Below are 27,439 nucleotides of genomic sequence, written 5' to 3' on the forward strand. Positions count from 1 at the left end.
ATTTGAAAGAAAATTTTTGACGATTATAAATTTTTTTTTCAAATGCTTTCTTTCCTCCTTACAATAGCATTTTATCCAGTGATTTCTAGATGGGTACAAGGGCATACCAGAATCGGTTTTGATGGTGCGTCAAGTGACCATCATAATGCTGTCATATTTTATAATCTCGACGGATTTAATATGGTAACAGGGAGTGAAAGAATCAAAAGCTGCAAGAAAATTTTCTGGATAAAATATAAATGCAAGCGTTGGACTGAATATTACTACGGTGCTATTCCAAAGATACTCGTTAATCAAGGAAGTATAACAGCTAATTCCGGTGGAGGCGTGTTAAGATGGATGGTTGCACAGGTTCCAAACAACTGTGATTCTTACGATTATATTCAGATAAATGGAAATTCCGAAAGTTCATATATTTTTAATCCGTTGAGAGTTGAAAGCAATAAACGTCATTGTATGTTCTTTGGTTCTAATTCTAACCATAGCTTCACATTATACAAGAGCAAGTTATCACCTGGAAAGTTATTTGTCGAAAACCTTAATATTCCGAATTCAACAGTCGAAGTTACAGAGAATAATATGACAATTGATGACTGGAACAATATTTTCCTTTTCTATGAGAAGAATGAATCCGATACACACTCCGTTGTCGGTGTTCAAAGTTTCAACAAGACAAGCAACGAGACAGTCTACAGTAACTTCTGGAGAACATCAGAAAGAGTTATCGAAGTCAAAAAGATCCCATTCGAATATAACGCTAAGTTTGGTTACAACTCAATAGAACTTGATAACGAGACATTCACATACATCCTGTTCCCAGATGGAAACCAAGTATTTGCAACCTTCATCAACACTCAAGATATCTTCTTTGACAATGGTCAGAAACTGAATGAAGTCCTCACAATCAACAACAATACATACATTGGCTTGAAACCGAAGAATCCGGTTCAACTCGAGTTTTATGTTACAGAAACAAACAACGAGTGTGAGACGGTTGATGCGATGATCAATGGTGCAGACAAACAAGCGGTTTTCGATTCTTCAAACCTCGGAATCAACAGGAAACATTGTCTCATTCTAGCATCGAAATACGATATGGACTACACATTATACTACAGTTCAGACATGAATCGAAATAATGTTGTCTACATCAGAGATATAAATCAAAATTCAATAGAACACAATCTTCATGAACACAGAATACATAATATTTCGAAAACAAATTTTTCATTGGTTGTTCTAAACAATATCGACAACACAGGCAAGTTCGGCATCTATACTTGCAAATTTTCATCATCTTCAGTTTCAACAGAAGGACTGATGACAGGATTGTTCTTCGGTAACATCGAACACTCAATTTCACCTAATATCCAAATGAAGAATCTCTACATTGCAAACTTTGATAAACACACTTTGAACATTTCTAACACTGAAGATACAATCATTGACTTCCACAGTAAGGAAGGATTCAAATCTACAATCATCATATTCAACAAACAATACTTCATCAGTCAAAACGAAGTTTATGACATTCAACGACCATTGTTTGTTCGATCTTCATCAGGATATCACATCTTGTATTTCAAATTGATCCTCGTTGAATATGGTTGCAAGAATTCATACATCATCAATGGCAATGGTACATCATATTTTGTCAATCTCCAACAGACAGATGGTTTAATTTGCATGCACTTCGTTTCATATTCTGATTCTCGTATCACTGTTTTCGATCCAGAAGATGTTGATTTGATCAGATACGGAAACAACTACATGATCGATAATTCATATTCAATTGAACGAGGTGTCACACTTCGAATCAACAATACTCAACGAATCAACTCAATTGCAGGTGTTGCAAGCATCGAAGCGATAGAATCGAATCCAGAAGAATTTTCAATAGGAATCTTTAACAAACAATTTGATATCTCAACATATCCAAAAACAACAATACATGAATCAAGAGAAGGTTTTAACGAAATTGACATTCAAAAGATGAACTTGTTATTTTATCATCAAACTGTGAATATTATCAAAACATAATTCTTTATCTCAAATCAACAAATTCACTTCGAGAAATTAATATCAATTTAGAACAAAAGATTAGAAACAGAAAATCAGTCTACATTCAAACAACCGATGCAAATTGCACAATTATCTATTACTTTTCAAAATTTGACAATGATTGCTACTCATTCAACATGGTAAGTGATAAAATTAATCAACAATACTTCATGATTGCAGAACCAAACAAAAGACACTGCATAGCAATGATTTCGACAAACGAAACGGATATGATATTTTACACAGAAGATCAAGTTACAAAGTTGATACAATCAGAGAATATGAAAAACAAACATTTAAATACATTGAATTCACTTCAAATAATGAAACATATATCATGATCAAAGAAACATCTATCATCGGAAATGAATATGTATCAAACTCTGACAATATATATTCAGAAGTCAAACAACTTCATGAAATCAGTGGAGATTATTATATTGCACATCCAGGATATAACAATGTCTCTTTGTCAAAGACGAGTATTATCTATCCAAAAGAAACAGGTTTCAAAGTTTTTGTTGTATTTGACACAGAGTCAGATGTTCATTTCATCAAGAGCAACAAGACTGATATTATTTCAGAATTGGATGAAACTCTCGATGTCGAAACACAAGATTCATCAATCAAATTCTATCTTTTAGTTCTTCCGGATGGTGATTATTCATATAATTTCAGTTTCAAACCTAAATACAGTCAAGTTTACTGGAACACATCAACAGTTGAGTCAAATAAGAAACACATCTTAGTTTTGTTTGGAGATCTCAATTATAATGATAAACAAGTTATCCGAACTCCAGAATTTCCTCAAGATGAAACATTTAATGTATATGAATCATACATATTCGGTTTCAACAAAACAGAGATAAGTAATACAATGAAAACATTGAGAACAGACTGTCTTATAATTGAATATATTTCATCATCAACAAAGAGATCTGGTATTGTTGGTATTTATGATATTGGTTTCATCTCACCAAATTGTCGATCTTATGACAAAATTCTCTCATATGATGAAAATCATAAATTTGATGGATTCATCGATCCAGTCAAAGTATCATTATTCACAGATTTGATATATGGTCCTAATTCATACATAGACTCACAATTTAAGACACTTGTGATCACATATGAACGTGATGATAATTTCAATCATTTCCTTTACTTCAATGATGAAAAGAATCTCATGAAATGTGATCATTCTCCAATTTCGAAAATGATTCATTCGGATAAAACATTTGTCATCAAATCAGTTTCAGATTATTACAGTGATACAATCTATCATCTTAAAATGGACAAAGACTGTGACACAATTGATTTACTTTTCAATCAATACGGTAATCATTTCACAGTTGATCCTCTCCACTACAAACCGAATAAGAAGTATTGCATTGCAACATTAACAAACGAGAAAACAGAAATCACGTTAAAGAAGTACGATTATTCAGATTCAAGTTACAGCATGTTTTTCTCAGATACATTCAACATGGAAGAATCGTTTGAAATCAGTGAAACAAAATATAAATACAAATTATATTCAATGATAAAGATAATTACAAAGAATAATTGTATTTTCCCATATTGTGGAATTATATTTGCAAGAAAATCCAGTTCAACAAAATCAAATATATATCACATTGATCGATTCAATTATTTATTTGAAGAAAAGTCTCTTGTTCGCCAGATTTTTGTTTCACAGTTAGGATATAACTCATTTAGTCTTCAGAATTATGAAGCAACAACAATCAAAGTTTCCAAATCAGATAAACTCAACACATTTGTTGTTTTTCACTCAATACAATACATAAATGAATCATCAAGAAGAATTATTTCAAGTTGCGTCATGAATCCAGATTTCATATCAGTTTTTAGTGGTAAGCAAAACATTGAGTTCACAGTTTATCAATTAGCTAAAGATTGTATTGTTAGTTATGACATTAACTATTTTGAAGATTTTTATTTCTCAAATTCAGAAACAATGCAAAACAGTAAATACTGCGTCATCCATTTAGGAATCGACGAAATGACAACAATATTGTTCAAAGATTCAAAAACATCTGATTTGAATTCGTTTTCATATTATGATTCATTTTCTATGGAATCAACACCAGTTATTATCAATGATGAATTCACAACAATTGAAGACAAGAAATCATTTATTCTCGAATACAAAGTTGGTGAAGGAAATCCATATGGCCATGCTGGCGTCTCATATACAACACCAAGATATGTTTATGATATATTGGATTATCCGGAAAAAATCAAGGATACAGAATCAAAGCAAAATAAGACAAATACAAATACTGATGAAACATCGAATCGTATTATCTTTATTTCAGCGAAATTTGGAAGAAATACTGCAAAAATTTCAAAATATGATGTGACAAATGTTATTACTCCAGTATCATCTGGTAAAAATGTGTTTGTTGCTTTCTTGAACTATAATGAATTCACTTTCCCAGGAATGGATGACATCAGAGAGGTTATTATGCCAAAGGGATCATTCAAAGTGAAAAGCAACAAAGATAGCGGAATTCTCGAATTCGTTGTCTTTGCTCTTGAAAAAGGTGAATCAACATTAGATTTCATCATCAACCAAGACAAGAAACAATATCTTATTGACACTGGATACAAATACTTCATCTCAGATCATTTAGTTGTTTTCATTGGATCAGATGAATATGACGTTACATCATATATTTCATATCAAATCTCAAACAACGAAAACTTCCAGACAGAGATATACTTGTCATACACGATGGATGATAATCCAGACATAATTAAAGGATCAAAATCGTTACATAACATCGGATTTGCAATTTTTAGGATTATTTCTAATGATGTTTATAAGAACTCATTCATTGGAATATCATCTATCACAACACAAAAGCAAATTGATAAATCTCATATAAGCGGTAATTTCCATGTTTCTGCATATCCTCATATTTTCACAAATTCAACATCACTTTCTTCACACGTTTCATTACGACCAGAGATTTTCAATCCAAGAGTTTCGATAGTGAGTGAGATGAGTACAGTCAAGATCAGTCGAAATTCATTGATCATATTCGATCCATCAATCGGAGAAGATTATTTCATCACAGCAGTTTCCAACGGCGTCAAAATCAATTTGACAGAGAAGAAGACACAAGCAATTGTCACAAAGAAAGAAACAGAGATCAGTGTCAAAATCATCAAGAAAGACACAATCAACAGGATTCCTATGAACATATACAAACTCGACTATCTTCAAGAGAAATGCAACAGAATGATTATCTCCGGTGGATCAGAAGACATCACATTGTGCAGTAAAAACATGAGCAAATCAATGAAATGCACACATGTTATCTCTAAAGATAACAAAACATGCATCTTCAAATCATTCAGTTCTAAGTATTCTAGATCAGAAATTAAATCAAATAAAATCAACATCGTCGAAATGTTTACACCAGATGGAACACCAATCAAGCAATCTATGGCAGATTCAAATCTCTCAATCAGTTCATATTTCGTTTCTGTCATCAATCCACCAGAAGACATCGACGAACAAGATTTCTACTTTTATGCAAACATGATAAACAAAAACAATGAAAAAGAAACTCCATTCAGCATTCAGAATGATGAAATCTACGAATTCGAAGGCAAATCGAATACTGGTGTTATTGCTGGCTGGACAATCTTCTCAATATTTGTTATTGTTGTTATTATTACAATTATTGTTATCTATATACAGACTAAGAAAGTTCATGTTGTTAGCTATGATTTCAGTGAATCAAGAGATTACTCAGATATGTGATTATTTTTATTTATTCTTTAAGTATACCCTTACATTGCGTAGTTAGAAAGAGAATATGATATTGTCATGATTGCTAAAGTTTTAGGCTCCAGAAATGAATATACATCAAACTGAAACAATTGATAAATTGAATGAACTTTTGAGAGGTTCTCAAATAAAAAAAATTATCTAATTTTTTACAATATTACTATTATTTTATCCACATATGTATATATAGTAATTTGAGAAAACTTTTAGGAAAAAATAAGTTTAATAAAAATCTGAATTTTACTTGTTGTGGGATTGTTATTAATTGACACTCCAGACGTATTACTAATAGTTATGCGTATGCAATTAAAGTATTTCTGATGGACAAAATGTGAGATTTATATCAGATAATTCATTTCTACTATTAAGTTATTCATTTATGAGTTTGCACTTATTCGCACTAAATAAATAACTATTAAAAATTGTTTTAATTAATTGACACCATATAATAGAGTGAATTTTGTTTGATCAAACAACAATAGATGATAGATATAAAGCCAAGAAACTTGCTATTAATATGCTCTACTTGCTATTTCAATGTAAGTATGATATTTTCTAAATGTTTCGTTCAGATAACTTAGATATATTAGTCAAAATTTGAAATTTTAATAGCACATATATTAAAAATAATTATTATTCATAAAAGATTAATGAAATAGTAAAAAAAATCAATCAAATTATAAAAATACAACATTTAGAAGAATTCTTATTATCCTTCAAAAAGTCAGTATTTCTGCTGTAATTTTCTACAACATTGTAGTTATTGCACTTTGTCTATGGATTTGTATATATGTTATATATAAATTATATATCTAAACTGCCCATAAGTGCAATTTTTATATAAATTGTTTATTTCTTTAACAATTTCATATGAAATATGCTTTTTTAAGCGTATCAAAGCTGTGTTCTTAATGTGCATGGATATATCAAGAAAAATGTCGAAAAAAAATGTGAATTCACAAATTCACTGAATTTTCACCGTTTTTTGAATTTTGCTACAACACTAATATTAAATAATACTAAAATCTTCTGTCTTTGTAAAAGAATAAATTCTGACAAAAAGTGCTCGTTTAAATTTCATGATCATCTGTATGACTAAGTGGTAAAAAGTGTTTATGACCAAAAAAGGGTTACATGCTTAGTCTATTTTTCTGACAGGATACTCTAGATTTACATGATCTCTATTTCATATCTCCGTTTTTAGATTCTTCGACAGATTTTATGATAGAAAACCAAGATTAACAAATTTCCGGCATATTAATGAAGAAATCTGCAGCTACCCTCAATATTATTTCAATAATCAGTATCGTTTCTCTTACAATTTATTTTTTTCTCAATAATTTAACAAGAAATAACAATACACACTTGGTTTTACGTATAAAAGCTAAGTGTCGAACTTAATCAACTTTACTTACTTAGCAAATGAATATTTTTGTGGTTGCGAGTTCTGAATGCTGAAGTTTTAGATTTCTCTATAAATGATATCATTGCACTTACAATGTTGTTCCAGCCTATCGCATAAATCATAGAAAATCCAAAAAAAAATAATATAAAGAAAATTCATGTCATGAAGTTCAAAAAATACCGTGTAACATTAAAATTTGTTATGCATAATACATTTTAGCTATTATTGATTTTTTTTAATTTTCGAGAAATTGAATGGTGAGTCCGATAGAGAAATTTTTAAAAATCCTAGTGCCTCATAGAAGTAATTTCCCTCGTCTCCCATACTTCCAAATGTATGCATATGACATAAACTTTTATGCATTACACAAGTGGCCAATAATATCTATAGAGTAAAAAATTAGAAATTTAATTTTTTTATATGATAGTTATATTTCAGATTTGCGAGCGTAACTTTTTTCTCCATGGCATACTTGTTTTAAGAGCAAATGATCAAAATCGTCCTTCAATTATTGAAGGAGCTGATATCTTTTGAAAATTGAATTGAAAGGGTATTCAATTTTCAAATTTCCTCTCAATTTTGGAAACATATCAACTCTATGAATTAACAATTATGTGCCTTCACAGTTTATCAGTCATATAAGGTGCTTATAAAGAAAAAAGTTACGCTCGCAAAATATGTTTTTATATAGATTTCACATAAAATAATTATGTAATTTCTAAAAAGAATATTTTTGTTCTTGAATATTAAAGTGTATTGTAGTTTAAAAAGTTTTAAATATGTTGCTAAAATTTCAGGTTTATAGCTCATGTCTAGCATGACTTCTTCGTATGCGCAAAAAATCTGACACGTAAGGGTATCCTTAACATGTTTATTTTTTCACAAAATATTTAAATTTGTAAACAATTGTATTTTTAATCATAAATATTATTTTAATAATGAAAGATAAGTTCCTTTAAACATATTTTCTTATAAATATTCACTTACGACTTTTTAAACAAATAATGTGACTTTATACTCAATTTTTTCCCCATTCAACATTTTCAAATGATGTTTCATTGTATGTTATGCTTAGTAAGTTCAGAATTTATTGGCTATAAATCTAAGTACATTGATGGCAGAACAGATGTTCAATTCGGAAATACTACTGAAGGACATAAAAAAGTTGTCATCTTTTATAATAATGAAGGTTTCAAAATGGTTACAGGAAGCTTTATACAGAAATCATGCAAAAGAATACTTTGGAAAAGATACAACTGCAAACGCTCAACTAAATACGAATACGATGCAATCCCTAAGGTTTTAGAGAACAAGGATCATATTATCGCAAAGGCTGATAATAAAATGCTAAAGTGGATGGAATTCAATGTTCCAGAGTCATGCCAAACTTTCGATTATTACATGATCAAAGGAAACTCTAAAGATTCATACATCTTTGATCCTTCAAAGTTAGAGAAAGGGAAGCGTCATTGTATGTTCTTTGGATCACAAACAAAGCACAACTTTGTTGTCTACAAGAGCAATGAATCATTTGGCAATCTCCTCGTTGAGAACATGAACATTCCAAACACTGCTACAAAAGTTACAGAAGAAACGTATACAATTAATGGTTGGAATAATCTTTATCTTTATTATGAACCAGATGAGAAAGATAACAAACCAATTGTTGGTGTTAAGAAGTTCACAACTCATGATGATTATGATTTCTGGAGTTCTAAGCAAAACACTATTGAAATTTAATTTTAGGCAAATTTTTAATCGTTGGTTTAGTTGGATGGTTTACAATATGAATTTTGACAAATTAAATAATTGAGAAAATTTTCATATGAATTTTACTTACAAACAAAGTATAGGTATATTAGAATCATCAACAATAACAACAAGCGTCAATGATTTTGAAGCAGTAACTCTAAAAATGTATGTTCAGAATTGAAAAAAGTGTTCCCCCCTATATTTTCTTTTTTTTCGAGTCGCACTCTTTTTTGCCTAATTAGCCAATTAATATTCTAATTGGTGTGAGTTATATACATAAGTGAAACAAAATTCCAGTTTTGATTTTGTAATTAAGAATAGAATCACGACTTCGCCTCAATTTACAAATTAAAAATTTTACCAATAAATATTTATGTTGATGTTGATATGCTAGCTGATTGATTCTTTTTTTTTATATTTTTGAATTAAAAATCCAGACAATAAGAAAATTTTTTTAAATGCTCTCTTTCCTCCTGACAATTGCTTTTTATCCTGAGTTTTCTAGATGGGTACAAGGGCATACCTGAATTGGTTTTGATGGTGCGTCAAGTGACCATCATAATGCTGTCATATTTTATAATCTCGACGGATTTAATATGGTAACAGGGAGTGAAAGAATCAAAAGCTGCAAGAAAATTTTCTGGAAAAAATATAATTGCAAGCACTATACTGAATATTACTACGGTGCTATTCCAAAGATACTCGTTAATCAAGGAAGTATTACTGCTAATTCTGGTGGAGGCGTGTTAAGATGGATGGTTGCACAGGTTCCAAACAACTGTGATTCTTACGATTATATTCAGATAAATGGAAATTCCGAAAGTTCATATATTTTTGATCCATTGAGAGTTGAAAGCAATAAACGTCATTGTATGTTCTTTGGTTCTAATTCTAACCATAGCTTCACATTATACAAGAGCAAGTTATCACCTGGAAAGTTATTTGTCGAAAACCTTAATATTCCGAATTCAACAGTCGAAGTTACAGAGAATAATATGACAATTGATGACTGGAACAATATTTTCCTTTTCTATGAGAAGAATGAATCCGATACACACTCCGTTGTCGGTGTTCAAAGTTTCAACAAGACAAGCAACGAGACAGTCTACAGTAACTTCTGGAGAACATCAGAAAGAGTTATCGAAGTCAAAAAGATCCCATTCGAATATAACGCTAAGTTTGGTTACAACTCAATAGAACTTGATAACGAGACATTCACATACATCCTGTTCCCAGATGGAAACCAAGTATTTGCAACCTTCATCAACACTCAAGATATCTTCTTTGACAATGGTCAGAAACTGAATGAAGTCCTCACAATCAACAACAATACATACATTGGCTTGAAACCGAAGAATCCGGTTCAACTCGAGTTTTATGTTACAGAAACAAACAACGAGTGTGAGACGGTTGATGCGATGATCAATGGTGCAGACAAACAAGCGGTTTTCGATTCTTCAAACCTCGGAATCAACAGGAAACATTGTCTCATTCTAGCATCGAAATACGATATGGACTACACATTATACTACAGTTCAGACATGAATCGAAATAATGTTGTCTACATCAGAGATATAAATCAAAATTCAATAGAACACAATCTTCATGAACACAGAATACATAATATTTCGAAAACAAATTTTTCATTGGTTGTTCTAAACAATATCGACAACACAGGCAAGTTCGGCATCTATACTTGCAAATTTTCATCATCTTCAGTTTCAACAGAAGGACTGATGACAGGATTGTTCTTCGGTAACATCGAACACTCAATTTCACCTAATATCCAAATGAAGAATCTCTACATTGCAAACTTTGATAAACACACTTTGAACATTTCTAACACTGAAGATACAATCATTGACTTCCACAGTAAGGAAGGATTCAAATCTACAATCATCATATTCAACAAACAATACTTTATCGGTCAAAACGAAGTTTATGATATTCAACGACCATTGTTTGTTCGATCTTCATCAGGATATCACATCTTGTATTTCAAATTGATCCTCGTTGAATATGGTTGCAAGAATTCATACATCATCAATGGTAATGGTACATCATATTTTGTCAATCTCCAACAGACAGATGGTTTAATTTGCATGCACTTCGTTTCATATTCTGATTCTCGTATCACTGTTTTCGATCCAGAAGATGTTGATTTGATCAGATACGGAAACAACTACATGATCGATAATTCATATTCGATTGAACGAGGTGTCACACTTCGAATCAACAACACTCAACGAATCAACTCAATTGCAGGTGTTGCAAGCATTGAAGCGATAGAATCGCATCCAGAAAAATTTTCAAAAGGAATCTTCAACAAACAATTTGAAATCTCAACATATCCAAAAACAACAATACATGAATCAAGAGAAGGCTTTAACGAAATTGATATTCAGAAAGATGAACTTGTTATTCTATCATCAAACTGTGAATATTATCAAAACATGATTCTTTATCTCAAATCAACGAATTCACTTCGAGAAATTAACATCAATTTAGAACAAAAGTTAAGAAACAGAAAATCAGTTTACATTCAAACAAGCGATGCATATTGTACAATTATCTATTACTTTTCAAAATTTGACAATGATTGCTACTCATTCAATATGGTGAATGACAAAATTAATCAACAATACTTCATGATTGCAGAACCAAACAAAAGACACTGCATAGCAATGATTTCGACAAACGAAACGGATATGATATTTTACACAGAAGATCAAGTTACAAAAGTTGATACAATCAGAGAATATGAAAAACAGACATTTAAATACATTGATTTCATATCAAATAATGAGACATATATCATGGTCAAAGAGACAACTATCATTGGAAACGAATATATATCAAACCAAGATAATATATACTCAGAAGGTAAACGACTTCATGAAATCAATGGAAATTATTATATTGCACATCCAGGATATAACAATGTCTCTTTGTCTAAGACGAGTATTATCTATCCAAAAGAAAACGGTTTCAAAGTTTTTGTTGCATTTGACACAGAGTCAGATGTTCATTTCATCAAGAGCAACAAGACTGGTATTATTTCAGAATTGGATGAAACTCTCGATGTCGAAACACAAGATTCATCAATCAAATTCTATCTTTTAGTTCTTCCTGATGGTGATTATTCATATGATTTCAGTTTCAAACCTAAATACAGTCAAGTTTACTGGAACACATCAACAGTTGAGTCAAATAAGAAACACATCTTAGTTTTGTTTGGAGATCTCAATTATAATGATAAACAAGTTATCCGAACTCCAGAATTTCCTCAAGATGAAACATTTAATGTATATGAATCATACATATTCGGTTTCAACAAAACAGAGATAAGTAATACAATGAAAACATTGAGAACAGATTGTCTTATAATTGAATATATTTCATCATCAACAAAGAGATCTGGTATTGTTGGTATATATGATATTGGTTTCATCTCACCAAATTATAGATCTTATGACAAAATTTTATCACATGATGAAAATCATAAATTTGATGGATTCATCGATCCAGTCAAAGTATCATTATTCACAGATTTGATATATGGTCCTAATTCATACATAGATTCACAATTTAAGACACTTGTGATCACATATGAACGTGATGATAATTTCAATCATTTCCTTTACTTCAATGATGAAAAGAATCTCATGAAATGTGATCATTCTCCAATTTCGAAAATGATTCATTCGGATAAAACATTTGTCATCAAATCAGTTTCAGATTATTACAGTGATACAATCTATCATCTTAAAATGGACAAAGACTGTGACACAATTGATTTACTTTTCAATCAATACGGTAATCATTTCACAGTTGATCCTCTCCACTACAAACCGAATAAGAAGTATTGCATTGCAACATTAACAAACGAGAAAACAGAAATCACGTTAAAGAAGTACGATTATTCAGATTCAAGTTACAGCATGTTTTTCTCAGATACATTCAACATGGAAGAATCGTTTGAAATCAGTGAAACAAAATATAAATACAAATTATATTCAATGATAAAGATAATTACAAAGAATGATTGTATTTTCCCATATTGTGGAATTATATTTGCAAGAAAATCCGGTTCAACAAAATCAAAAATACTTCATGTTCGTGGTTTCAATCATTTATTCAAAGGAAAATCTCTTGTTAGACAGTTTTTTGTTGCACAATTAGGACACAATTCATTTAGTCCTCAAAATTTTCAAGTCACCACAATCAAATTTCCAAAATCAGATAAATTCAACACATTTGTTGTTTTCCATTCAAGACAATACATAAATGAATCATCAAAAAGAGCAATTTCAAGTTCTATCATGAATCCAGATTTCATATCAGTTTTTAGTGGTAAATACAACATTGAGTTCACAGTTTATCAATTAGCTAAAGATTGTAATATTAAATACAATGTGAATTATTTTCATGATTTATTTTTCACTAACGCTTATACAAAAGAAAATAGTAAGTATTGTGTCATCCATTTAGGAACAGGTGAAATGACAACAGTTTTATTTAAAGACACAAAAACTTCTGATTTGAATAAATTTTCATATTATGATTCATTTTCTATGGAATCAACTCCAGTTATTATCAAAGATGAATTCACAACACTCAAATACAAGAAATCATTCATTATTGAATACAAAGTTGGCGAAAGCAATCCATATGGCTATGTTGGTATTTCACACTCAACTCCATTATATTTTTATGATAAATTTGACTATCCAGATGATATTGATACAATTACCGACGAAACAGGATCAAATACTGATGATGATCCTGATACAAATAAAGATGATGATGATAATGATGCCGACAATGATGAAATCGACACAAATAATGATGAAACTGATACAAATAATGATGAAATCGACCCAAACCCAGATGGCTCAGGCACAGATTCTCATGATGGAACTAATACAAATTCAAACGAAACATATACTGATAATTATACCAATACAAATCCAGGAGGAACTAGCACAAATACAAGTCAAACAAACACAAACACTGATGATAAAACGAATACAAATCCAGGAGGAATAAGCACAAATACAAATGAAACAAACACTGATGATAAAACCAATACAAATACAGGTGGTACAGGTTCAAAGTCCCAGGAAACTGAGACAAATGTTAAAACAAGGGATTATGATGTTATAATTTCAGCGAAATTTGGAAGAAATAAAGCAAGAGTTTCCAAATATGAAGTAACAACAGTTATTACTCCAGTCTCATCTGGTAAAAATGGATTTGTAGCTTTCTTAAACCATAATAAATTCAGTTTTCCAGGAATGAGTGATATCAGGGTGATTATTATGCCAACAGGATCTTTCAAAGTTAAAGGAATTCATAGCAATGGAATTCTCGAATTCGTTATCTTTGCTCTTGAAAAAGAGGATTCAACATTAGATTTCATCATCAACCAAGACAAGAAACAGTATCTTATTGATGTTGGATACAAATATTTCATCTCAAATCACTTAGTTGTTTTCATTGGATCAGAAGATTGTGATGTAATATCATATCTTTCATTTCCAATATCTAATAATGACAAATTCAAAATTGATATCTATTTTTCATACACAATGGACGATAAACTAGACGTAATTAGAGAGACAAAATTATTACATAACGTCACATTTGCAGTTTTTAGAATTGTTTCTAATGATATTTATAAGAACTCATTCATAGGAATATCATCTATAATTGCACAAAAACAAATTGATAAGTCTCATGTAAGCGGTAATTTCCATGTTTCTGCATTTCAACATTTTTTCACAAGTTCAACATCAGTTTCACCGCATGTTTCATTACGACCAGAAATATTTCATCCAAGAATTTCGATAGTGAATGATATGAGCACTGTCAAGATCAGTCCAAATTCACTAGTTATATTTGATCCATCAATCGGAGAAGATTATTCCATTGCAGCGTTATCTAATAAAGTCAAGATCAATTTGACAGAGATGAAGAAACATGCAATTGTGACAAAGAAAGAAACGGAGATCAGTGTCAAAATCATCAAGAAAGACACAATCAGCAGGATTCCTATGAACATATACAAACTCGACTATCTTCAAGATAAATGCAATGAAATGATTATCTCCGGTGGATCAGAAGATATCACTTTGTGCAGCAAATACAGAAGTAGAACCATGAGATGCAAGTATGTGATCTCTAAAGATAACAAAACATGCATCTTCAAATCATTCAATTCTTTGTATTCTAGATCAGAAATTAAATCTAATAAAATCAACATCGTTGAAACGTTCACACCAGATGGAACACCAATCAAGCAATCAATGGAAGATTCAAATCTTTCAATCAATTCATTTTTTGTCTCTGTCATCAATCCACCAGAAGACATCGACGAACAAGATTTCATTTTGACTGTAAATACTAAAAACCAAAACAACGAAATCGAACTTCCATACAGCATTCAGAACGATGAAATCTATGAATTCGAAGGTAAATACATGGCAGGAGCTATTTCCGGCTGGACAATCTTCGCAATATTCCTTATTGTTGTTGGTGTTGCCATTTATTCTATTTATACACAGACAAAAGCAGCTAAAGTTTCTGCTGAAGAATGCAGCGAATCAAATAATTCACCAGAATGCTAAGAAGCTCCAGACCTGTGATTATTTTTCTTTGTTATTAAACATGTATATTATTTATTTAGTTAAATCTGCAATCAATTAGATGTTAATCATGATTATGATCAAAAGCAAATATATGGTTATGGAAATATATATGGCTATATGAAAATGTAAGTTATATGCATTATTGTCATGCTTTTAATTATTTTTTTCACTTATAAAACTTACTAAAATATATTTAAAAACAAGCTTTTCCAAATCATAGTATCATAAATGATCTTAAGTATCAATAAATCGAGATTATATGCAGTAAACTAATACAGTATCAATTAAGGGTACACTAATTCAGATACCTATCGCCAATCGCCTTTGAAATTCAACTTTGAAGACCATGACATATATGCCGAAGCTTAATTGCATAATTAAAAACAAAACTAAAACTCAAAAAAAAACTTTTTTATTAATATTTTTTTTAATGGAAATATATCATACATTATAGTAAGATTTGAATTTTATCTCTTCATTTCTTCATCTTTCATAATCTTGATCAATTCAGCTACAGCAGGAATGTTTTTAGTCTGTTCTCTCAAACCATCGATTTCTTTCTTATATTTCAAGACAGTTTTTTCTGATTTTCCTACGACAGTCAACACATTTTCAACAGTAGTTTTGAAACCTGGTAGCAGATAGTCATTGATGTGCAAAACGAGAGCGCCAGCGATTGTTGTTGGATCAGCACCAGCGAAAGAAGAGTTTGCTTCAAATACTCTTCCGAGAGCCAAAATTGCATCGCAAACGAAAGGTCTAAGATGAAGTTTCGTCTCAGCAAATCCTGCAGCAACTTCTGCAAATGATGTTGTAACTTTAAGGTCTGGCAAAGAATCAAGACTTTTTTCAACATTATGGAAATCTTTTAATGTGATTTCATCACGATATTTAAGAACATCTGCAATATCAATAGCTTGTTTACGATGTATACAAGCATAATAAACACAAACAGCATCAACAGCAACTAACTTTTGGTTGTGAAGAAGACCGTTATCCAAAGCATTTTTGTATATTTCTTGGGCTTTTGATGCAATTGGTTTTCCTAAATTCATATCTTCAACAAGTTGGGAAATTCTTCTCATAGCTTTCTTAAGTTTAATGAGTTTACTATCTTGAACAATTTTCTTATTTAAGTCACTCAGTAATTTGCTGTTCTTTGATCCGGTTAATTGAATAGCTGTACCAAGATCCGCCGCATTTGCATCGCCAGAATAACCTGTACGGGATTTATCTTTAACACCGTGTTCAATTGCAAAGTTTCTGTACTCGGATGTTTCATCATAAAGTGGAGTATCTGCACAAACACCGCATTTATTGCATACAAGAAGACCGGTTTTGTCGTTAACAATCATGGAGAATGTGTGGCAATGCGGACACTCATAAATATTCCTCTTTGCCTTAAGAGACATTTAATAAAAATTTTTTTTTCAAATTTTTGTAAATTTTTTTTACATATGACCAAACCGTTCAAAAGAATTTGTTATTAGCTTTTAAATTATATCGTAGATATATTTTCATCTAACAAAACATTTTACACTAAGAGGATAGCTTGAAATTCGATATTAATGTGGTAATTTGATGAATTCCAGTTGTATAAACTGTTTGAGTCACACCAACATATAGTACTAAAATATATAACATCAAAAGAAGCTTGCTGATATATTCATTCACATTGTTTGCTTAAATTTTCGAATTGATATTGAAGATGTGATTCTATCTTTGCATTGGAAGGCATGTACTATTCATAAAATAATCTTTATTAAGAACTCTGTCTTTTTTTACAACTTTGAAATCCAAGAATTATTATAGAAGGGGGTAACATTTTTAAAAAGGATCCAAAATAAAAACAAATGACAGCAGCTGCTTCTCCATCTTCAGGAAGCCAACCCTTTTCTAATGTACTTGATAGGATATCACTCAAGCGTCCAAAAGTCATGGAATTGGAAGGAAATGTCTGTTTTTCTGATGAAAATATTTTTCAATTTAAAGAAAATACAGTAGAACTTTACGACAAATATTACCACAAGATAAAAGAATCTCCACGCAAAGAATTATCAAATGGAAATTTATTCATCAAATCATCACGCAATTCTACATCAAATTACTTATTTACATTTGATTCTCAGACAGTGAGATTGTATAAAAACGATCTAACAATGATATTTGAAAAACCATTTCAATTTATTATCCAAGATGTTGCAATTTTCCCGAACATTAACAACATTACAATACTTATTTTAGCATCTAACTCGGTTTTCTTGCTAGAGAATGACAAAATCAATAAAATTTCACCAGATAACCAAAAAATCGATGATATCTGCGTTTTTATTAATAATAACTATCTTTATAGAGAAGAAAGAACGCTCCATATCAAGAACATTAAAAACAATGAAGTTTCAAGTGTAAGTATCGATATTCCAAATTCCCGCAATATTATCAAGCTCTATTCACTCAACAAAACACAGGCTTGCGTTATATCACAAGACAAAATAAAACTTAACGAAATTACAAGCCAAATTTTTGAATTTAATGAAATAGGCAAATACCAAGCATCAATTTCTATTAAATCAACTCTGAAACAGCCACTTAAAGGAGAAATCAATACGGTATCGCTACCAAACTCCAGCCTTTCCTGTGTTTATTCTACAGAAATTAATTTCTTGAAATTCTTTGAAAGTCCAGAACTATTCAAATTTAGCGAAATCGAAGTACTTTCTCTGATTCCGCTTACAACTTTTGAAAAAATTGAAATTTTGTCAGAAAAATTTGTTTTAATCAAAAAGAAAGAAGGAACAAACAAAAAGGAATACACTATATTCCAAATTGGCCATAATGAAAACACAATTCCAAGCCCTTATCCACTCAAAACTGAACAAAAACAAATTCGAATTTTACCAAAGGTTGTTCAGGCCGAAATTGATTACTCTACCCCTACATATGAACAAGTTCCAGCTCCTGATACGAATTGTCAGCAAGAACCTCCACAAAAAGAAGAATCACCAGTTAAAGCTGAACCAGTCAAAGAAATCGCACCACAACCTGCTCAAAAGGAGACACAACCACCAGAAGTTGTTCCTGAACCTCAGCCTGCTCCACAAGTTGCAAATCCTGTACAAGTCCAACAAAATCAAGTCCAAGTACCAGTTGCATTCGATTACGAGAACTTCTCCAACATAATTATGCAGCATTTACGCCCAGAATTCGCTAACTACCTTAGAGAAGTTGTCGTTATTCCAGATATCGTTTCCAAAGTTAGCAACGAGTTGAAACCAATAGTAGAAAAATCACTTAACGATGCACTCTCAGAAATCAAGGCCACAAATGACAAAGTTAATTCATTTATCAGCGAATTCAAGGCTGGAATTGTCAATGCTGTTAATAAAACTAAGAATTCCCACCAACACGAGACAGAGGAAGTAGTTGAATCAGAAATTGACAAAGTTCCAGAAAATCCAAACCCATTACAACAGACAATTGACAAAGAAACCCTCGGAAACCCAGATATTTTGGGAAGCAGCTACGTATTCCTTCCGAAATCCAAAGTTTCGAAGAATTCGGAAAATATTGAAATTTCTATTTCCCAGTTTTCTCCATATTTCATCATAAAAATTGGAGAATATGCAGGAATATACGCATTAGAGTACAGACAAGTCTTCGATGAAGAGCTTATCTTGAAACCAGATGAGATGCCCCCAGGAAAGAAGCTTATTGTCAACTTACTTGATTCTAAGAATATTAAAGATCTCCAGAGTGCTCATATTGCCCCATCAAAGAGAGGAACTTTCGCATGTTTGGCAAATAATACTCATTTGCGCCTCTTGGACGTTAAAAATGACACGAATATTGAGTTAAAACTCCCAGAAGAAGGTTCTGACATTGAAAAAGTCCTATCTATGCCATCAATTCCCGAAATTTATTTATTAATTAACTCATTCCTTTATTCTATCTCAGATATTCGCCTTAAGAAGTATGCTAAAATCAAGGTTTATGATTTTGCATTGACAAAAGAAGGAAAACCGATCTTTGTAAGCACAGAAGGAAAGATTTACAACGGAAACACGAAATTCCATATATTACCATCACAATCCTCATTGTTATACTTCTCTATCATTAGAGGAGATATCCTTTTGGTCGTTTTCAAGATAGAAAATTTGATTTTCATGAGAACAATTTCAATTACCGGCCAAAGAGAGATAGAAACCAATATAATATATAAGGAACCATACGAAAACATATATTTCGCTTCAAGTTTGTACAGTTCCTTTGTTTGTGTCTGGATTAAAGCAAAAGGTAGTTCAAGAGGCGATAATTACATTTACAACTTTTACCTTTGCGAATCCAACACAATCAAGAGGGTGAAATACGAAGATCCTCCAATCGCTCCATGCTACGATGATGAAGACACAACAATGAAGATGAGCTCATTTACTTTTATTAACCCTGGAACAATTGTTTCCGAGAAAAACTCAGAAGAAATGGAATTTTCAAAGTTCGATCCAGAAACAGAACCAATTTTGTTCGCTTCTGGTGAATGCAACTTTGAATATGCCGAAGTAATCAAAGATGACGAAGATGCCAATCCACTACTTCAAGACCATGAAATTATCAGAGTTTCTGCATGGCATGTTCAACAAATTTCGTTTGAAAAAGTTGAAAATGACGAAAATGTTCTAGTTGAAGAAGAAAATCCAAGTGAGAATGTTAAGAGAATTCCAAGGACAAAGATAATGAGAAGGAGAATCCCAAATTATTAAATTCTTTTGTAATTTCATATTAAATATTTAATATTTTAAATTTATTTATAAATTTACACTTCTTTTCCCACTATAAGTTATAGAAAACATACATACCATGTCTAATTACAATTTTTGATTAGCAATAATCAACAGGCATCGAAATCTGAGGCTTGTGAATATAAGAAAAAAGAATTAATTGTTCTTGAATATCAAAATTTTACTGGAAATCATCAAACCAAATTAAAGATTATTGTAAATCACTGGCTGGGAATTATCTTCCTTATTTTCAATTGAAGAATAAGTTGCATCCTTCTTTGCACATTTGCAACATTTAGCACAGCATCCAATGAGTATACATACAAGGGCAATTATGCATATGAAGAGGGCAAAAGCAACCGATGTAGAAACAATACCAACTATTTCAAGGTCATCAACGTCAAGATCTAAAAAGCTTTTGTCATGCTTTTTGTCATGCTTTTTGCCCTGCTTTTTATCATGCTTTTTTATGGTCATTATGATCATCATGTTCTTCATCTCCATGATCGATTTTGACAATCTTTGAAGAAGTGCTTGTTGAAATTGTATACTTATAGTAAATCTCTTCATTTTCTTGAGATGGAGCTATGGAAATTGAAATAGTACCATTAGACTTCTTTCCTGTAAGATTGGCAACAACAACAAAGTTACTTGCATTAATAATATTAGATTCATTGATTGAAATCCCATTAACATCGAAATACATAAGTGTCACATTTCCAGTTGCCAATATATTGTTGATGGTAGCATGTTCAGGATTTCTTTCAACAAATATGGCATTTACACCATCCTTTAGTTTCATACTTACAGAGTTCTCATCGTCTTTATTAGATGAAGCAAAGAATGAAGTTTTACCTGATATGAATCCGATCTTATTCGCCTTTAAAGAAACAATTGTTGATGCATTATAAGCAGTATAATAAACTGTTTTGGATTCAACCGCTGTGATATTAATGATTCCATTCGCTTCAAAGAATACAGCATTCTTCATCTTTAAACCTAAAAATCTTTCGATATTCTTTGGATTTGCAGCAGATGATGCAGTGATGTTAACATCTGCTTCTTCTCCATGAATTGTACTGAATACAACAAATGTATCTTTGCTTAATGTGTAGCATAATGTTTCATTTATTGCTCTAATTGTACCACTTCCATATTCAAGTTTTGTGCAATTTGCATTAGTTGTAATTGCACTGCTAGCTTTTATCAATGATAAGAACATCATCATTCTGAATTAATTCTAGAAAAATGAACTATACATCTTCAATCAATTGTTTCTTCATTTTACGGTGAAAAATTTTACAAACTTATCAATTTTCAAAGAAATTATTCTTTGAGAACTGAAACAAATCTGATAAGCTTAAAATAAAATCTAAACTTATCGATAAAGGTTTCAAAATTCTAATATTCCTCAAGGAAAATTATCTAACAATTATACTCTCAAAAATTGATAACGATACACATCTTCAATTATCCTCCGTTTTGAAAGGATCAAGATTATTGGATAATATGCTTTAGCCAAATAATCTAGTGAATAGTCTTATATAAAACATTATTTCCTTTATGGAAAATAAATTTCCATTATTTCCATTATGGAATTTATCAATGTGAATGAATTTTAATCAGTTGCATATGCCGGTAGGCTACGATAGTCAATGAATTATAAAATTAATAAATTTACAATCATATTCGATCTAATTTATCTCGATATTACTTAATTTCGATATTATTTTATTTCTATTTAGCATACATATTCCAAGCTGAATATGTAAATAGCCAATGAAAAACAACCAAAATTTAATCTTACAGTCCTAATTTTAAATTTAAAATGATATAGTATTTTAATAGATAGATAATTCTCCGTGTTTATTTATAATATATGATATTGAGAATCATTGATCAGAGTGCATCGAGTTCTACAAAATCATCAAAAATATTTTCTTCTGGGCTTTCATTATTGAAAATATCGTTCATTGAGATGATGATTTCCATTCTTTCTTTGAAATTCTTAGAATAGAATCTATTCTTAATATAGGGTGGCAGGAAACCCCCATAGCATCTCAATACCTAATTGGGTTATCTCGAATTTGATACTATATTTAGAAAATACGTCAATAATAGCCTATTATATTTTTAATCATGAGTCTCCAATCCTTGATTTGAGCGAGTTATTAAAGTTCATTTCGCCATATATTATGAAGAAAAAGTATCACCTTTTCTTATGATGATTTGGAATCTAGCTGTGCTTTATGTGATTATAATCAATCCAACTTTGTATGATAAAAAAGAAAATATACGAGTTTATTTAATATATTATATAGCAAACACATTGTAATTTCTTGTGCTTGATGTAAACTATTTTGTTTAAAACGTCATAAAATGTCATTTTTTGAGTGCGGGGATAATTGATAAAATAAAGTTTTCAGAATTACTAGTAATTATTAATAAAAAACCTATCAAAGAATTATAAAATACATAACTTTTTATTATTATGTTTTAACTTGTTTGGTTGTTACAACCATTGGTTATGGCGATGAGCTAATCGTAATTCGAAGTGAACTTTTTTGTCAAAATTACCCGAATAAACTTGGATGCTAAAAAATATCTGAATAGATGAGATAGAACAAAATCTAATACAGAATTAGTTATATTATCAATCATATTTTATATCATACTTATTAAATATCCAGAAGAATATCCCAACAACAAACTGAGATTATAATATGGTTTTCAGATTCAATTTTTTTGAAAAAATTATTTTTTTTCGTTCCTGAAGATACAAATTCCATCTTTTCGATCTCATTCAAATCTTTTGATCAAAGATACACAACTATAAGTTACCTAATTTAACAAAGGTTTATGAATATGAAACTAGAATGTAGCTATCTCCTTTTGATCCCTAGATGCTACGGGGGTTTCCTGCCACCCTATACATGAACCATTTCTTATAGGAAGATCTTTTGCAATTACACTCCATAATGGGCCGATTTCTTTGAACTTATTATAAATTATCTCGTCTTCTTCAAGAGACCATGGCTTATTTACAACCTTCACAGACAAGTAGTGATTATACCTATCTCTACATTGGCTTGCTGTTCTGAATGGAATATGCTTTGCAACGGCTTCCCACGAATGAATCTTCAAATCTTCAACTAAATGAATTATCTTCTGATCTTCAGTTGATGTAAACCTTCTTCTCTGTGACGTGCAATCAGGGTGCGAATTTCCTTCCATTATAAAAATGTATCACAGTGTCAGAAAAATTGAATGCATTTTCTTTTTTCTGAAGTCAAACGTGCATCGCTTTCAATTATTGACTTATCAAAAAATCAATTCAATAAAATAAAGAATTTATTGATAAGTATTCTATTATTGAAATAGAGACAGATTTTTGATCCTTGTGAGAGTAGGTTTCTCACAAAAAATCACCGGGATTTCATTTATCAAAAAATAACCTGAGGTAATTTGAGAAGATCAAAAAATGATATAAGATTATTCATGAATGGTAGTTGATACATACGATTATTTCACATTCAATTACAAATTATCGAAAGCGGAACCATCACAAAATCAATTTGAGAACAATAACGATTCCTCCTAGATTTGCTAATTGAGATTAACGCATCAATTGCAAAATTAAATATTAGAAGCTTTTCAATTTTTTTTATTCGGTATTCGCTTTGGTGGAAATTATGTTCAACATTCATGGATTCTTCACTAAAATTTAATGACCTCGGTTTCATTTCATCATTGCTAGTATATCGAATTGATGATGCAAAATTTTCATGAAAAAATTAATAAAAGAATCTAAATCTCATTTATTTTTGTAAAAATGAATAATTTGCAAGCGCAAATCGTCTTTATGATTTTTATAATGTCCTCATTAATCATATCCAAATTTATCAGTCATAAATTTTTCACCGTGTGTTTTGTCACCTTTCAAATTTGAATTGTTGTGAAGGTTAGCTGGTTATTAAGCTTTTGGAATTCAGCAAGCATTGGAGTTAACCTTAATAACAACTTATTCGTGGTACCTTTCTTTAATTGAATGGTTTCTCAACAAACTTATTTTATTTCTTCACAAAAAATAAATTCTCTCAAAATCTTCACATAGCTTTTCAGATCATATTTGTTCAATGTCTAAAAGCTGTTTGGCTTATCTAGATCTTCCACACCTTATTCTTGCCATTGTGCTCTTTGCTCTCGTAGGAGTTTCAATGCTCCAACCTCCGCATCCAATGGCGATACCAGAAAATGATTCTCAATCAAATTATCCAGGAAACGGAAAAGATACAATCAAAGTATTTGTCCTTGTTGGTATCTTAGCTGCATCAGGCATTGTAGTTTTGGTTTTAATGAAGATCCTTTCAAGATTTTTCAGTAAAGTATTTAAACCTTTCCATTTCTGGTCAGCACTTTGGAACTTTGCAATTGCTCTTGCAAGTTGCACATTAGCTGTGAACGTCATCAAAAATGTTGTTGGCCGCCCACGCCCAGATATATATAATGTCTGTGGCAAGTCTGTTGGAAAAGACATTTCAACCTGCAGCAAAAACATCACTAAGAGTCAGTTCTATGACGAATATAGATCATGGCCATCTGGACATTCATCAAGTGCTATGGCAGGATATGCTTTCATTGCATTATTCTTGAAGAAGGAAATATATGGATCAACATCTATTGCATTTTTCATCGCCTTTTGCGTTCTTGTAATTCCATTATATATTGGAGCAACAAGAATTGTAGACTATCGTCATCATGCTGATGATGTTCTTGCAGGATTTTTTGTTGGCTTCTTGATTTCTTATTTTGTCTTCTCTACTGCGAAGAATGATATGTTTGAGGTCGAATTAAGTGAAGTTTCGGCTGATAACTCAGATCCAACATTAAGTAATGATGATGCTGTAAAATATTGCCCTTAAATAACAAATTATACTATTTGTGATTTGTTTATAAAAAATTATTTAAGAATTTTTGTATTTATTTCAAAATACTATTCAACATAACCGAAAAATGATCAATCTTAGATGAGGTTTTCAATATTCTGAAAGTTGAAAACGTTTTTCAAAAAAATCAGATTTCGGTCATGAAAAACTATGAAATAATGACATAAATCGAGTTCATTTCATCACTGATGATAATTATGCATAATTTGAAATGTGTGTCCTATGCGAAATATCAAAATCTATTCGAAAACTTGGAGAAATTATAAAAACAATACAAATATTTTTTGACATGTAAATCAGTTGTAAAAAGTAGCAATTTTGAATAATAAAGATGAATGAAACATTGCTAACAATCATTGTGATTGAAATGGATAAAACCGTTAAACCCTTCACAAAAATTGTAATTCTTCATCGTTTTCATTTGTGAGGTTTGAGAACAATTCAGTTCAATTCACTTTTATTGATGTCGAAGTACGTCAACACACAAATCGTCAACCAGGAGGTCCTCGACAAGACAATCGAGCTTTGCAAGCAACGCAACATCATCCTCCCAACATTCGACCAGCTCGCTCATCCAGAGAAAGTTCCACCAAAGATCGTTGAGAAGCTGAAGACAATCGGCCTTTGGGATGTTGATCCACTCAACCTCTTCCGCATCTCATGGCATAACGATATCAAGACAGGCGGCTACGGCAAGGTCAACGCAATCGAAATCCCAACAGTCCTTTCTGGCGTCAAGGCCCCAATCTACGTCCTTATCGGCAAGCGCTTCCCAACAGGCTGCCACAAGGTCGGCGCTACATACGGCCCACTCGTTTCCCGCCTTATCCGTGGTGATTTCGACCCAACAGCTCAAAAGGCTCTCTGGCCATCAACAGGCAACTATTGCCGTGGCGGTGCTTTCAACTCCCGCCTTCTTGGCTGCACAGCCATCGCTGTCCTCCCAGAACAAATGTCCCAGGAGAGATTCAACTGGCTCAAGGAGATCGGCGCTGAAGTTTACGCCACACCAGGCTGCGAATCCAACGTCAAGGAGATCTTCGACAAGGCTGGTGCCCTCACAAAGGAAGGCGCTGGCAAGGTTGTCAACCTCAACCAGTTCGAAGAGTTCGCTAACCCAATCTTCCACTACCACGTTACAGGCCCAGCCATGGAGGAAGTCTTCAACGACCACAAGAAGGAAGGCTCCCGCCTTGCTGGTGTTTGCCTCAACCAGGGCTCTGCTGGCACACTTGCTTCCGGCATGTACCTCCACAAGAAGTATCCACACATGAAGTTAGGCTGCTCAGAAGCTCTTCAGTGCCCAACACTTCTTGTCAACGGTTTCGGTGACCACAGAATCGAAGGCATTGGTGACAAGCACGTTCCATGGGTCTTGAACGCCAAGGATCAGGATGTTGTTCTCGGCATCGATGATGAGGCTTGCATGCAGATGCTCAGAGTCTTCAACACACCAGAAGGCAAGAAGGTTCTCAAGGAACACGGCGTTACCGATGAACTCATCGAAGACCTCGCCAACCTTGGTATCTCTGGCATTGCTAACATCCTTGGTTGCATCAAGATGGCCAAGTACTTCGAATTCACAGAGAAGGACATGATGTTCACAGTCGCTACAGACTCTGCTGTCATGTACCAGTCCAGACTCAAGGAACTCGAGGAGAAGCACGGCAAGTACACAGAATGCCAGGCTTACGCTGACTGGTTCAGATACATACTCGGCGCTTCAACAGACCACGTCGAAGAGCTCACATACGCTACACGCAAGAGAATCCACAACCTCAAGTACTACACATGGATCGAACAACAGGGTAAGACACTCGAGGAACTCAACGCTCAGTGGTACTGCGACTGCTATTGGGATGCTCAGATGAACGCTGCCATCGAGTACGACAAGTTAATCGTTGCTTTCAACGAGAAGACTGGCCTCCTCAAACAATACGAGTAAATAAAAATATAATCATACGTTATAGTATCCTCATAACTTTAATTTAATTTTATAATTTTTTTTCTTACCCTATGATTTTAGA

The 27,439-nt window shown here is 31.9% G+C and overlaps 11 protein-coding genes across 11 annotated transcripts; 8 read left to right on the forward strand and 3 right to left on the reverse strand.

Annotated features, from left to right (window-relative positions):
• Positions 1 to 42: 42 nt before the first annotated feature.
• TVAGG3_1045630 (uncharacterized protein) lies at positions 43 to 819 on the forward strand (the record flags this gene model as incomplete). Its single annotated transcript, XM_001584370.2, has 1 exon — positions 43 to 819. A coding segment is annotated over one exon (777 nt), but the record flags the coding sequence as incomplete, so codon positions are not given.
• Positions 820 to 3,277: 2,458 nt separating this feature from the next.
• Positions 3,278 to 5,857, forward strand: TVAGG3_1045640 (uncharacterized protein; the record flags this gene model as incomplete). Its single annotated transcript, XM_001584371.1, has 1 exon — positions 3,278 to 5,857. One exon carries the CDS (start codon positions 3,278 to 3,280, stop codon positions 5,855 to 5,857), a length of 2,580 nt encoding a protein of 859 aa, XP_001584421.1.
• A 2,494-nt stretch (positions 5,858 to 8,351) lies between these two features.
• On the forward strand, positions 8,352 to 9,029 carry TVAGG3_1045650 (uncharacterized protein; the record flags this gene model as incomplete). Its single annotated transcript, XM_001584372.1, has 1 exon — positions 8,352 to 9,029. One exon carries the CDS (start codon positions 8,352 to 8,354, stop codon positions 9,027 to 9,029), a length of 678 nt encoding a protein of 225 aa, XP_001584422.1.
• Positions 9,030 to 9,637: 608 nt separating this feature from the next.
• TVAGG3_1045660 (uncharacterized protein) lies at positions 9,638 to 10,538 on the forward strand (the record flags this gene model as incomplete). Its single annotated transcript, XM_001584373.2, has 1 exon — positions 9,638 to 10,538. A coding segment is annotated over one exon (901 nt), but the record flags the coding sequence as incomplete, so codon positions are not given.
• Positions 10,539 to 10,552: 14 nt separating this feature from the next.
• On the forward strand, positions 10,553 to 15,704 carry TVAGG3_1045670 (uncharacterized protein; the record flags this gene model as incomplete). The annotated part of the gene is made up of 1 exon (XM_001584374.1): positions 10,553 to 15,670. The coding sequence occupies one exon, from the start codon at positions 10,553 to 10,555 to the stop codon at positions 15,668 to 15,670; it is 5,118 nt and encodes a 1,705-aa protein (XP_001584424.1).
• Positions 15,705 to 16,099: 395 nt separating this feature from the next.
• Positions 16,100 to 17,148, reverse strand: TVAGG3_1045680 (TBP-class protein binding; the record flags this gene model as incomplete). Its single annotated transcript, XM_001584375.1, has 1 exon — positions 16,159 to 17,103. The coding sequence occupies one exon, from the start codon at positions 17,101 to 17,103 to the stop codon at positions 16,159 to 16,161; it is 945 nt and encodes a 314-aa protein (XP_001584425.1).
• Positions 17,149 to 17,538: 390 nt separating this feature from the next.
• TVAGG3_1045690 (uncharacterized protein) lies at positions 17,539 to 20,500 on the forward strand (the record flags this gene model as incomplete). Its single annotated transcript, XM_001584376.1, has 1 exon — positions 17,545 to 20,448. One exon carries the CDS (start codon positions 17,545 to 17,547, stop codon positions 20,446 to 20,448), a length of 2,904 nt encoding a protein of 967 aa, XP_001584426.1.
• Positions 20,501 to 20,923: 423 nt separating this feature from the next.
• Positions 20,924 to 21,694, reverse strand: TVAGG3_1045700 (uncharacterized protein; the record flags this gene model as incomplete). The annotated part of the gene is made up of 1 exon (XM_001584377.1): positions 20,924 to 21,694. The coding sequence occupies one exon, from the start codon at positions 21,692 to 21,694 to the stop codon at positions 20,924 to 20,926; it is 771 nt and encodes a 256-aa protein (XP_001584427.1).
• Positions 21,695 to 23,337: 1,643 nt separating this feature from the next.
• On the reverse strand, positions 23,338 to 23,700 carry TVAGG3_1045710 (RNA polymerase II transcription regulator recruiting protein; the record flags this gene model as incomplete). Its single annotated transcript, XM_001584378.1, has 1 exon — positions 23,338 to 23,700. One exon carries the CDS (start codon positions 23,698 to 23,700, stop codon positions 23,338 to 23,340), a length of 363 nt encoding a protein of 120 aa, XP_001584428.1.
• Positions 23,701 to 24,602: 902 nt separating this feature from the next.
• TVAGG3_1045720 (phosphatidate phosphatase protein) lies at positions 24,603 to 25,388 on the forward strand (the record flags this gene model as incomplete). The annotated part of the gene is made up of 1 exon (XM_001584379.1): positions 24,603 to 25,388. The coding sequence occupies one exon, from the start codon at positions 24,603 to 24,605 to the stop codon at positions 25,386 to 25,388; it is 786 nt and encodes a 261-aa protein (XP_001584429.1).
• A 452-nt stretch (positions 25,389 to 25,840) lies between these two features.
• Positions 25,841 to 27,405, forward strand: TVAGG3_1045730 (cysteine biosynthetic process from serine; the record flags this gene model as incomplete). The annotated part of the gene is made up of 1 exon (XM_001584380.2): positions 25,876 to 27,357. One exon carries the CDS (start codon positions 25,876 to 25,878, stop codon positions 27,355 to 27,357), a length of 1,482 nt encoding a protein of 493 aa, XP_001584430.1.
• Positions 27,406 to 27,439: the final 34 nt, after the last annotated feature.

The sequence above is a fragment of the Trichomonas vaginalis genome, chromosome I (genome assembly GCF_026262505.1).
Source record: "Trichomonas vaginalis G3 chromosome I, whole genome shotgun sequence".
Lineage (NCBI taxonomy): Eukaryota > Parabasalia > Trichomonadida > Trichomonadidae > Trichomonas > Trichomonas vaginalis.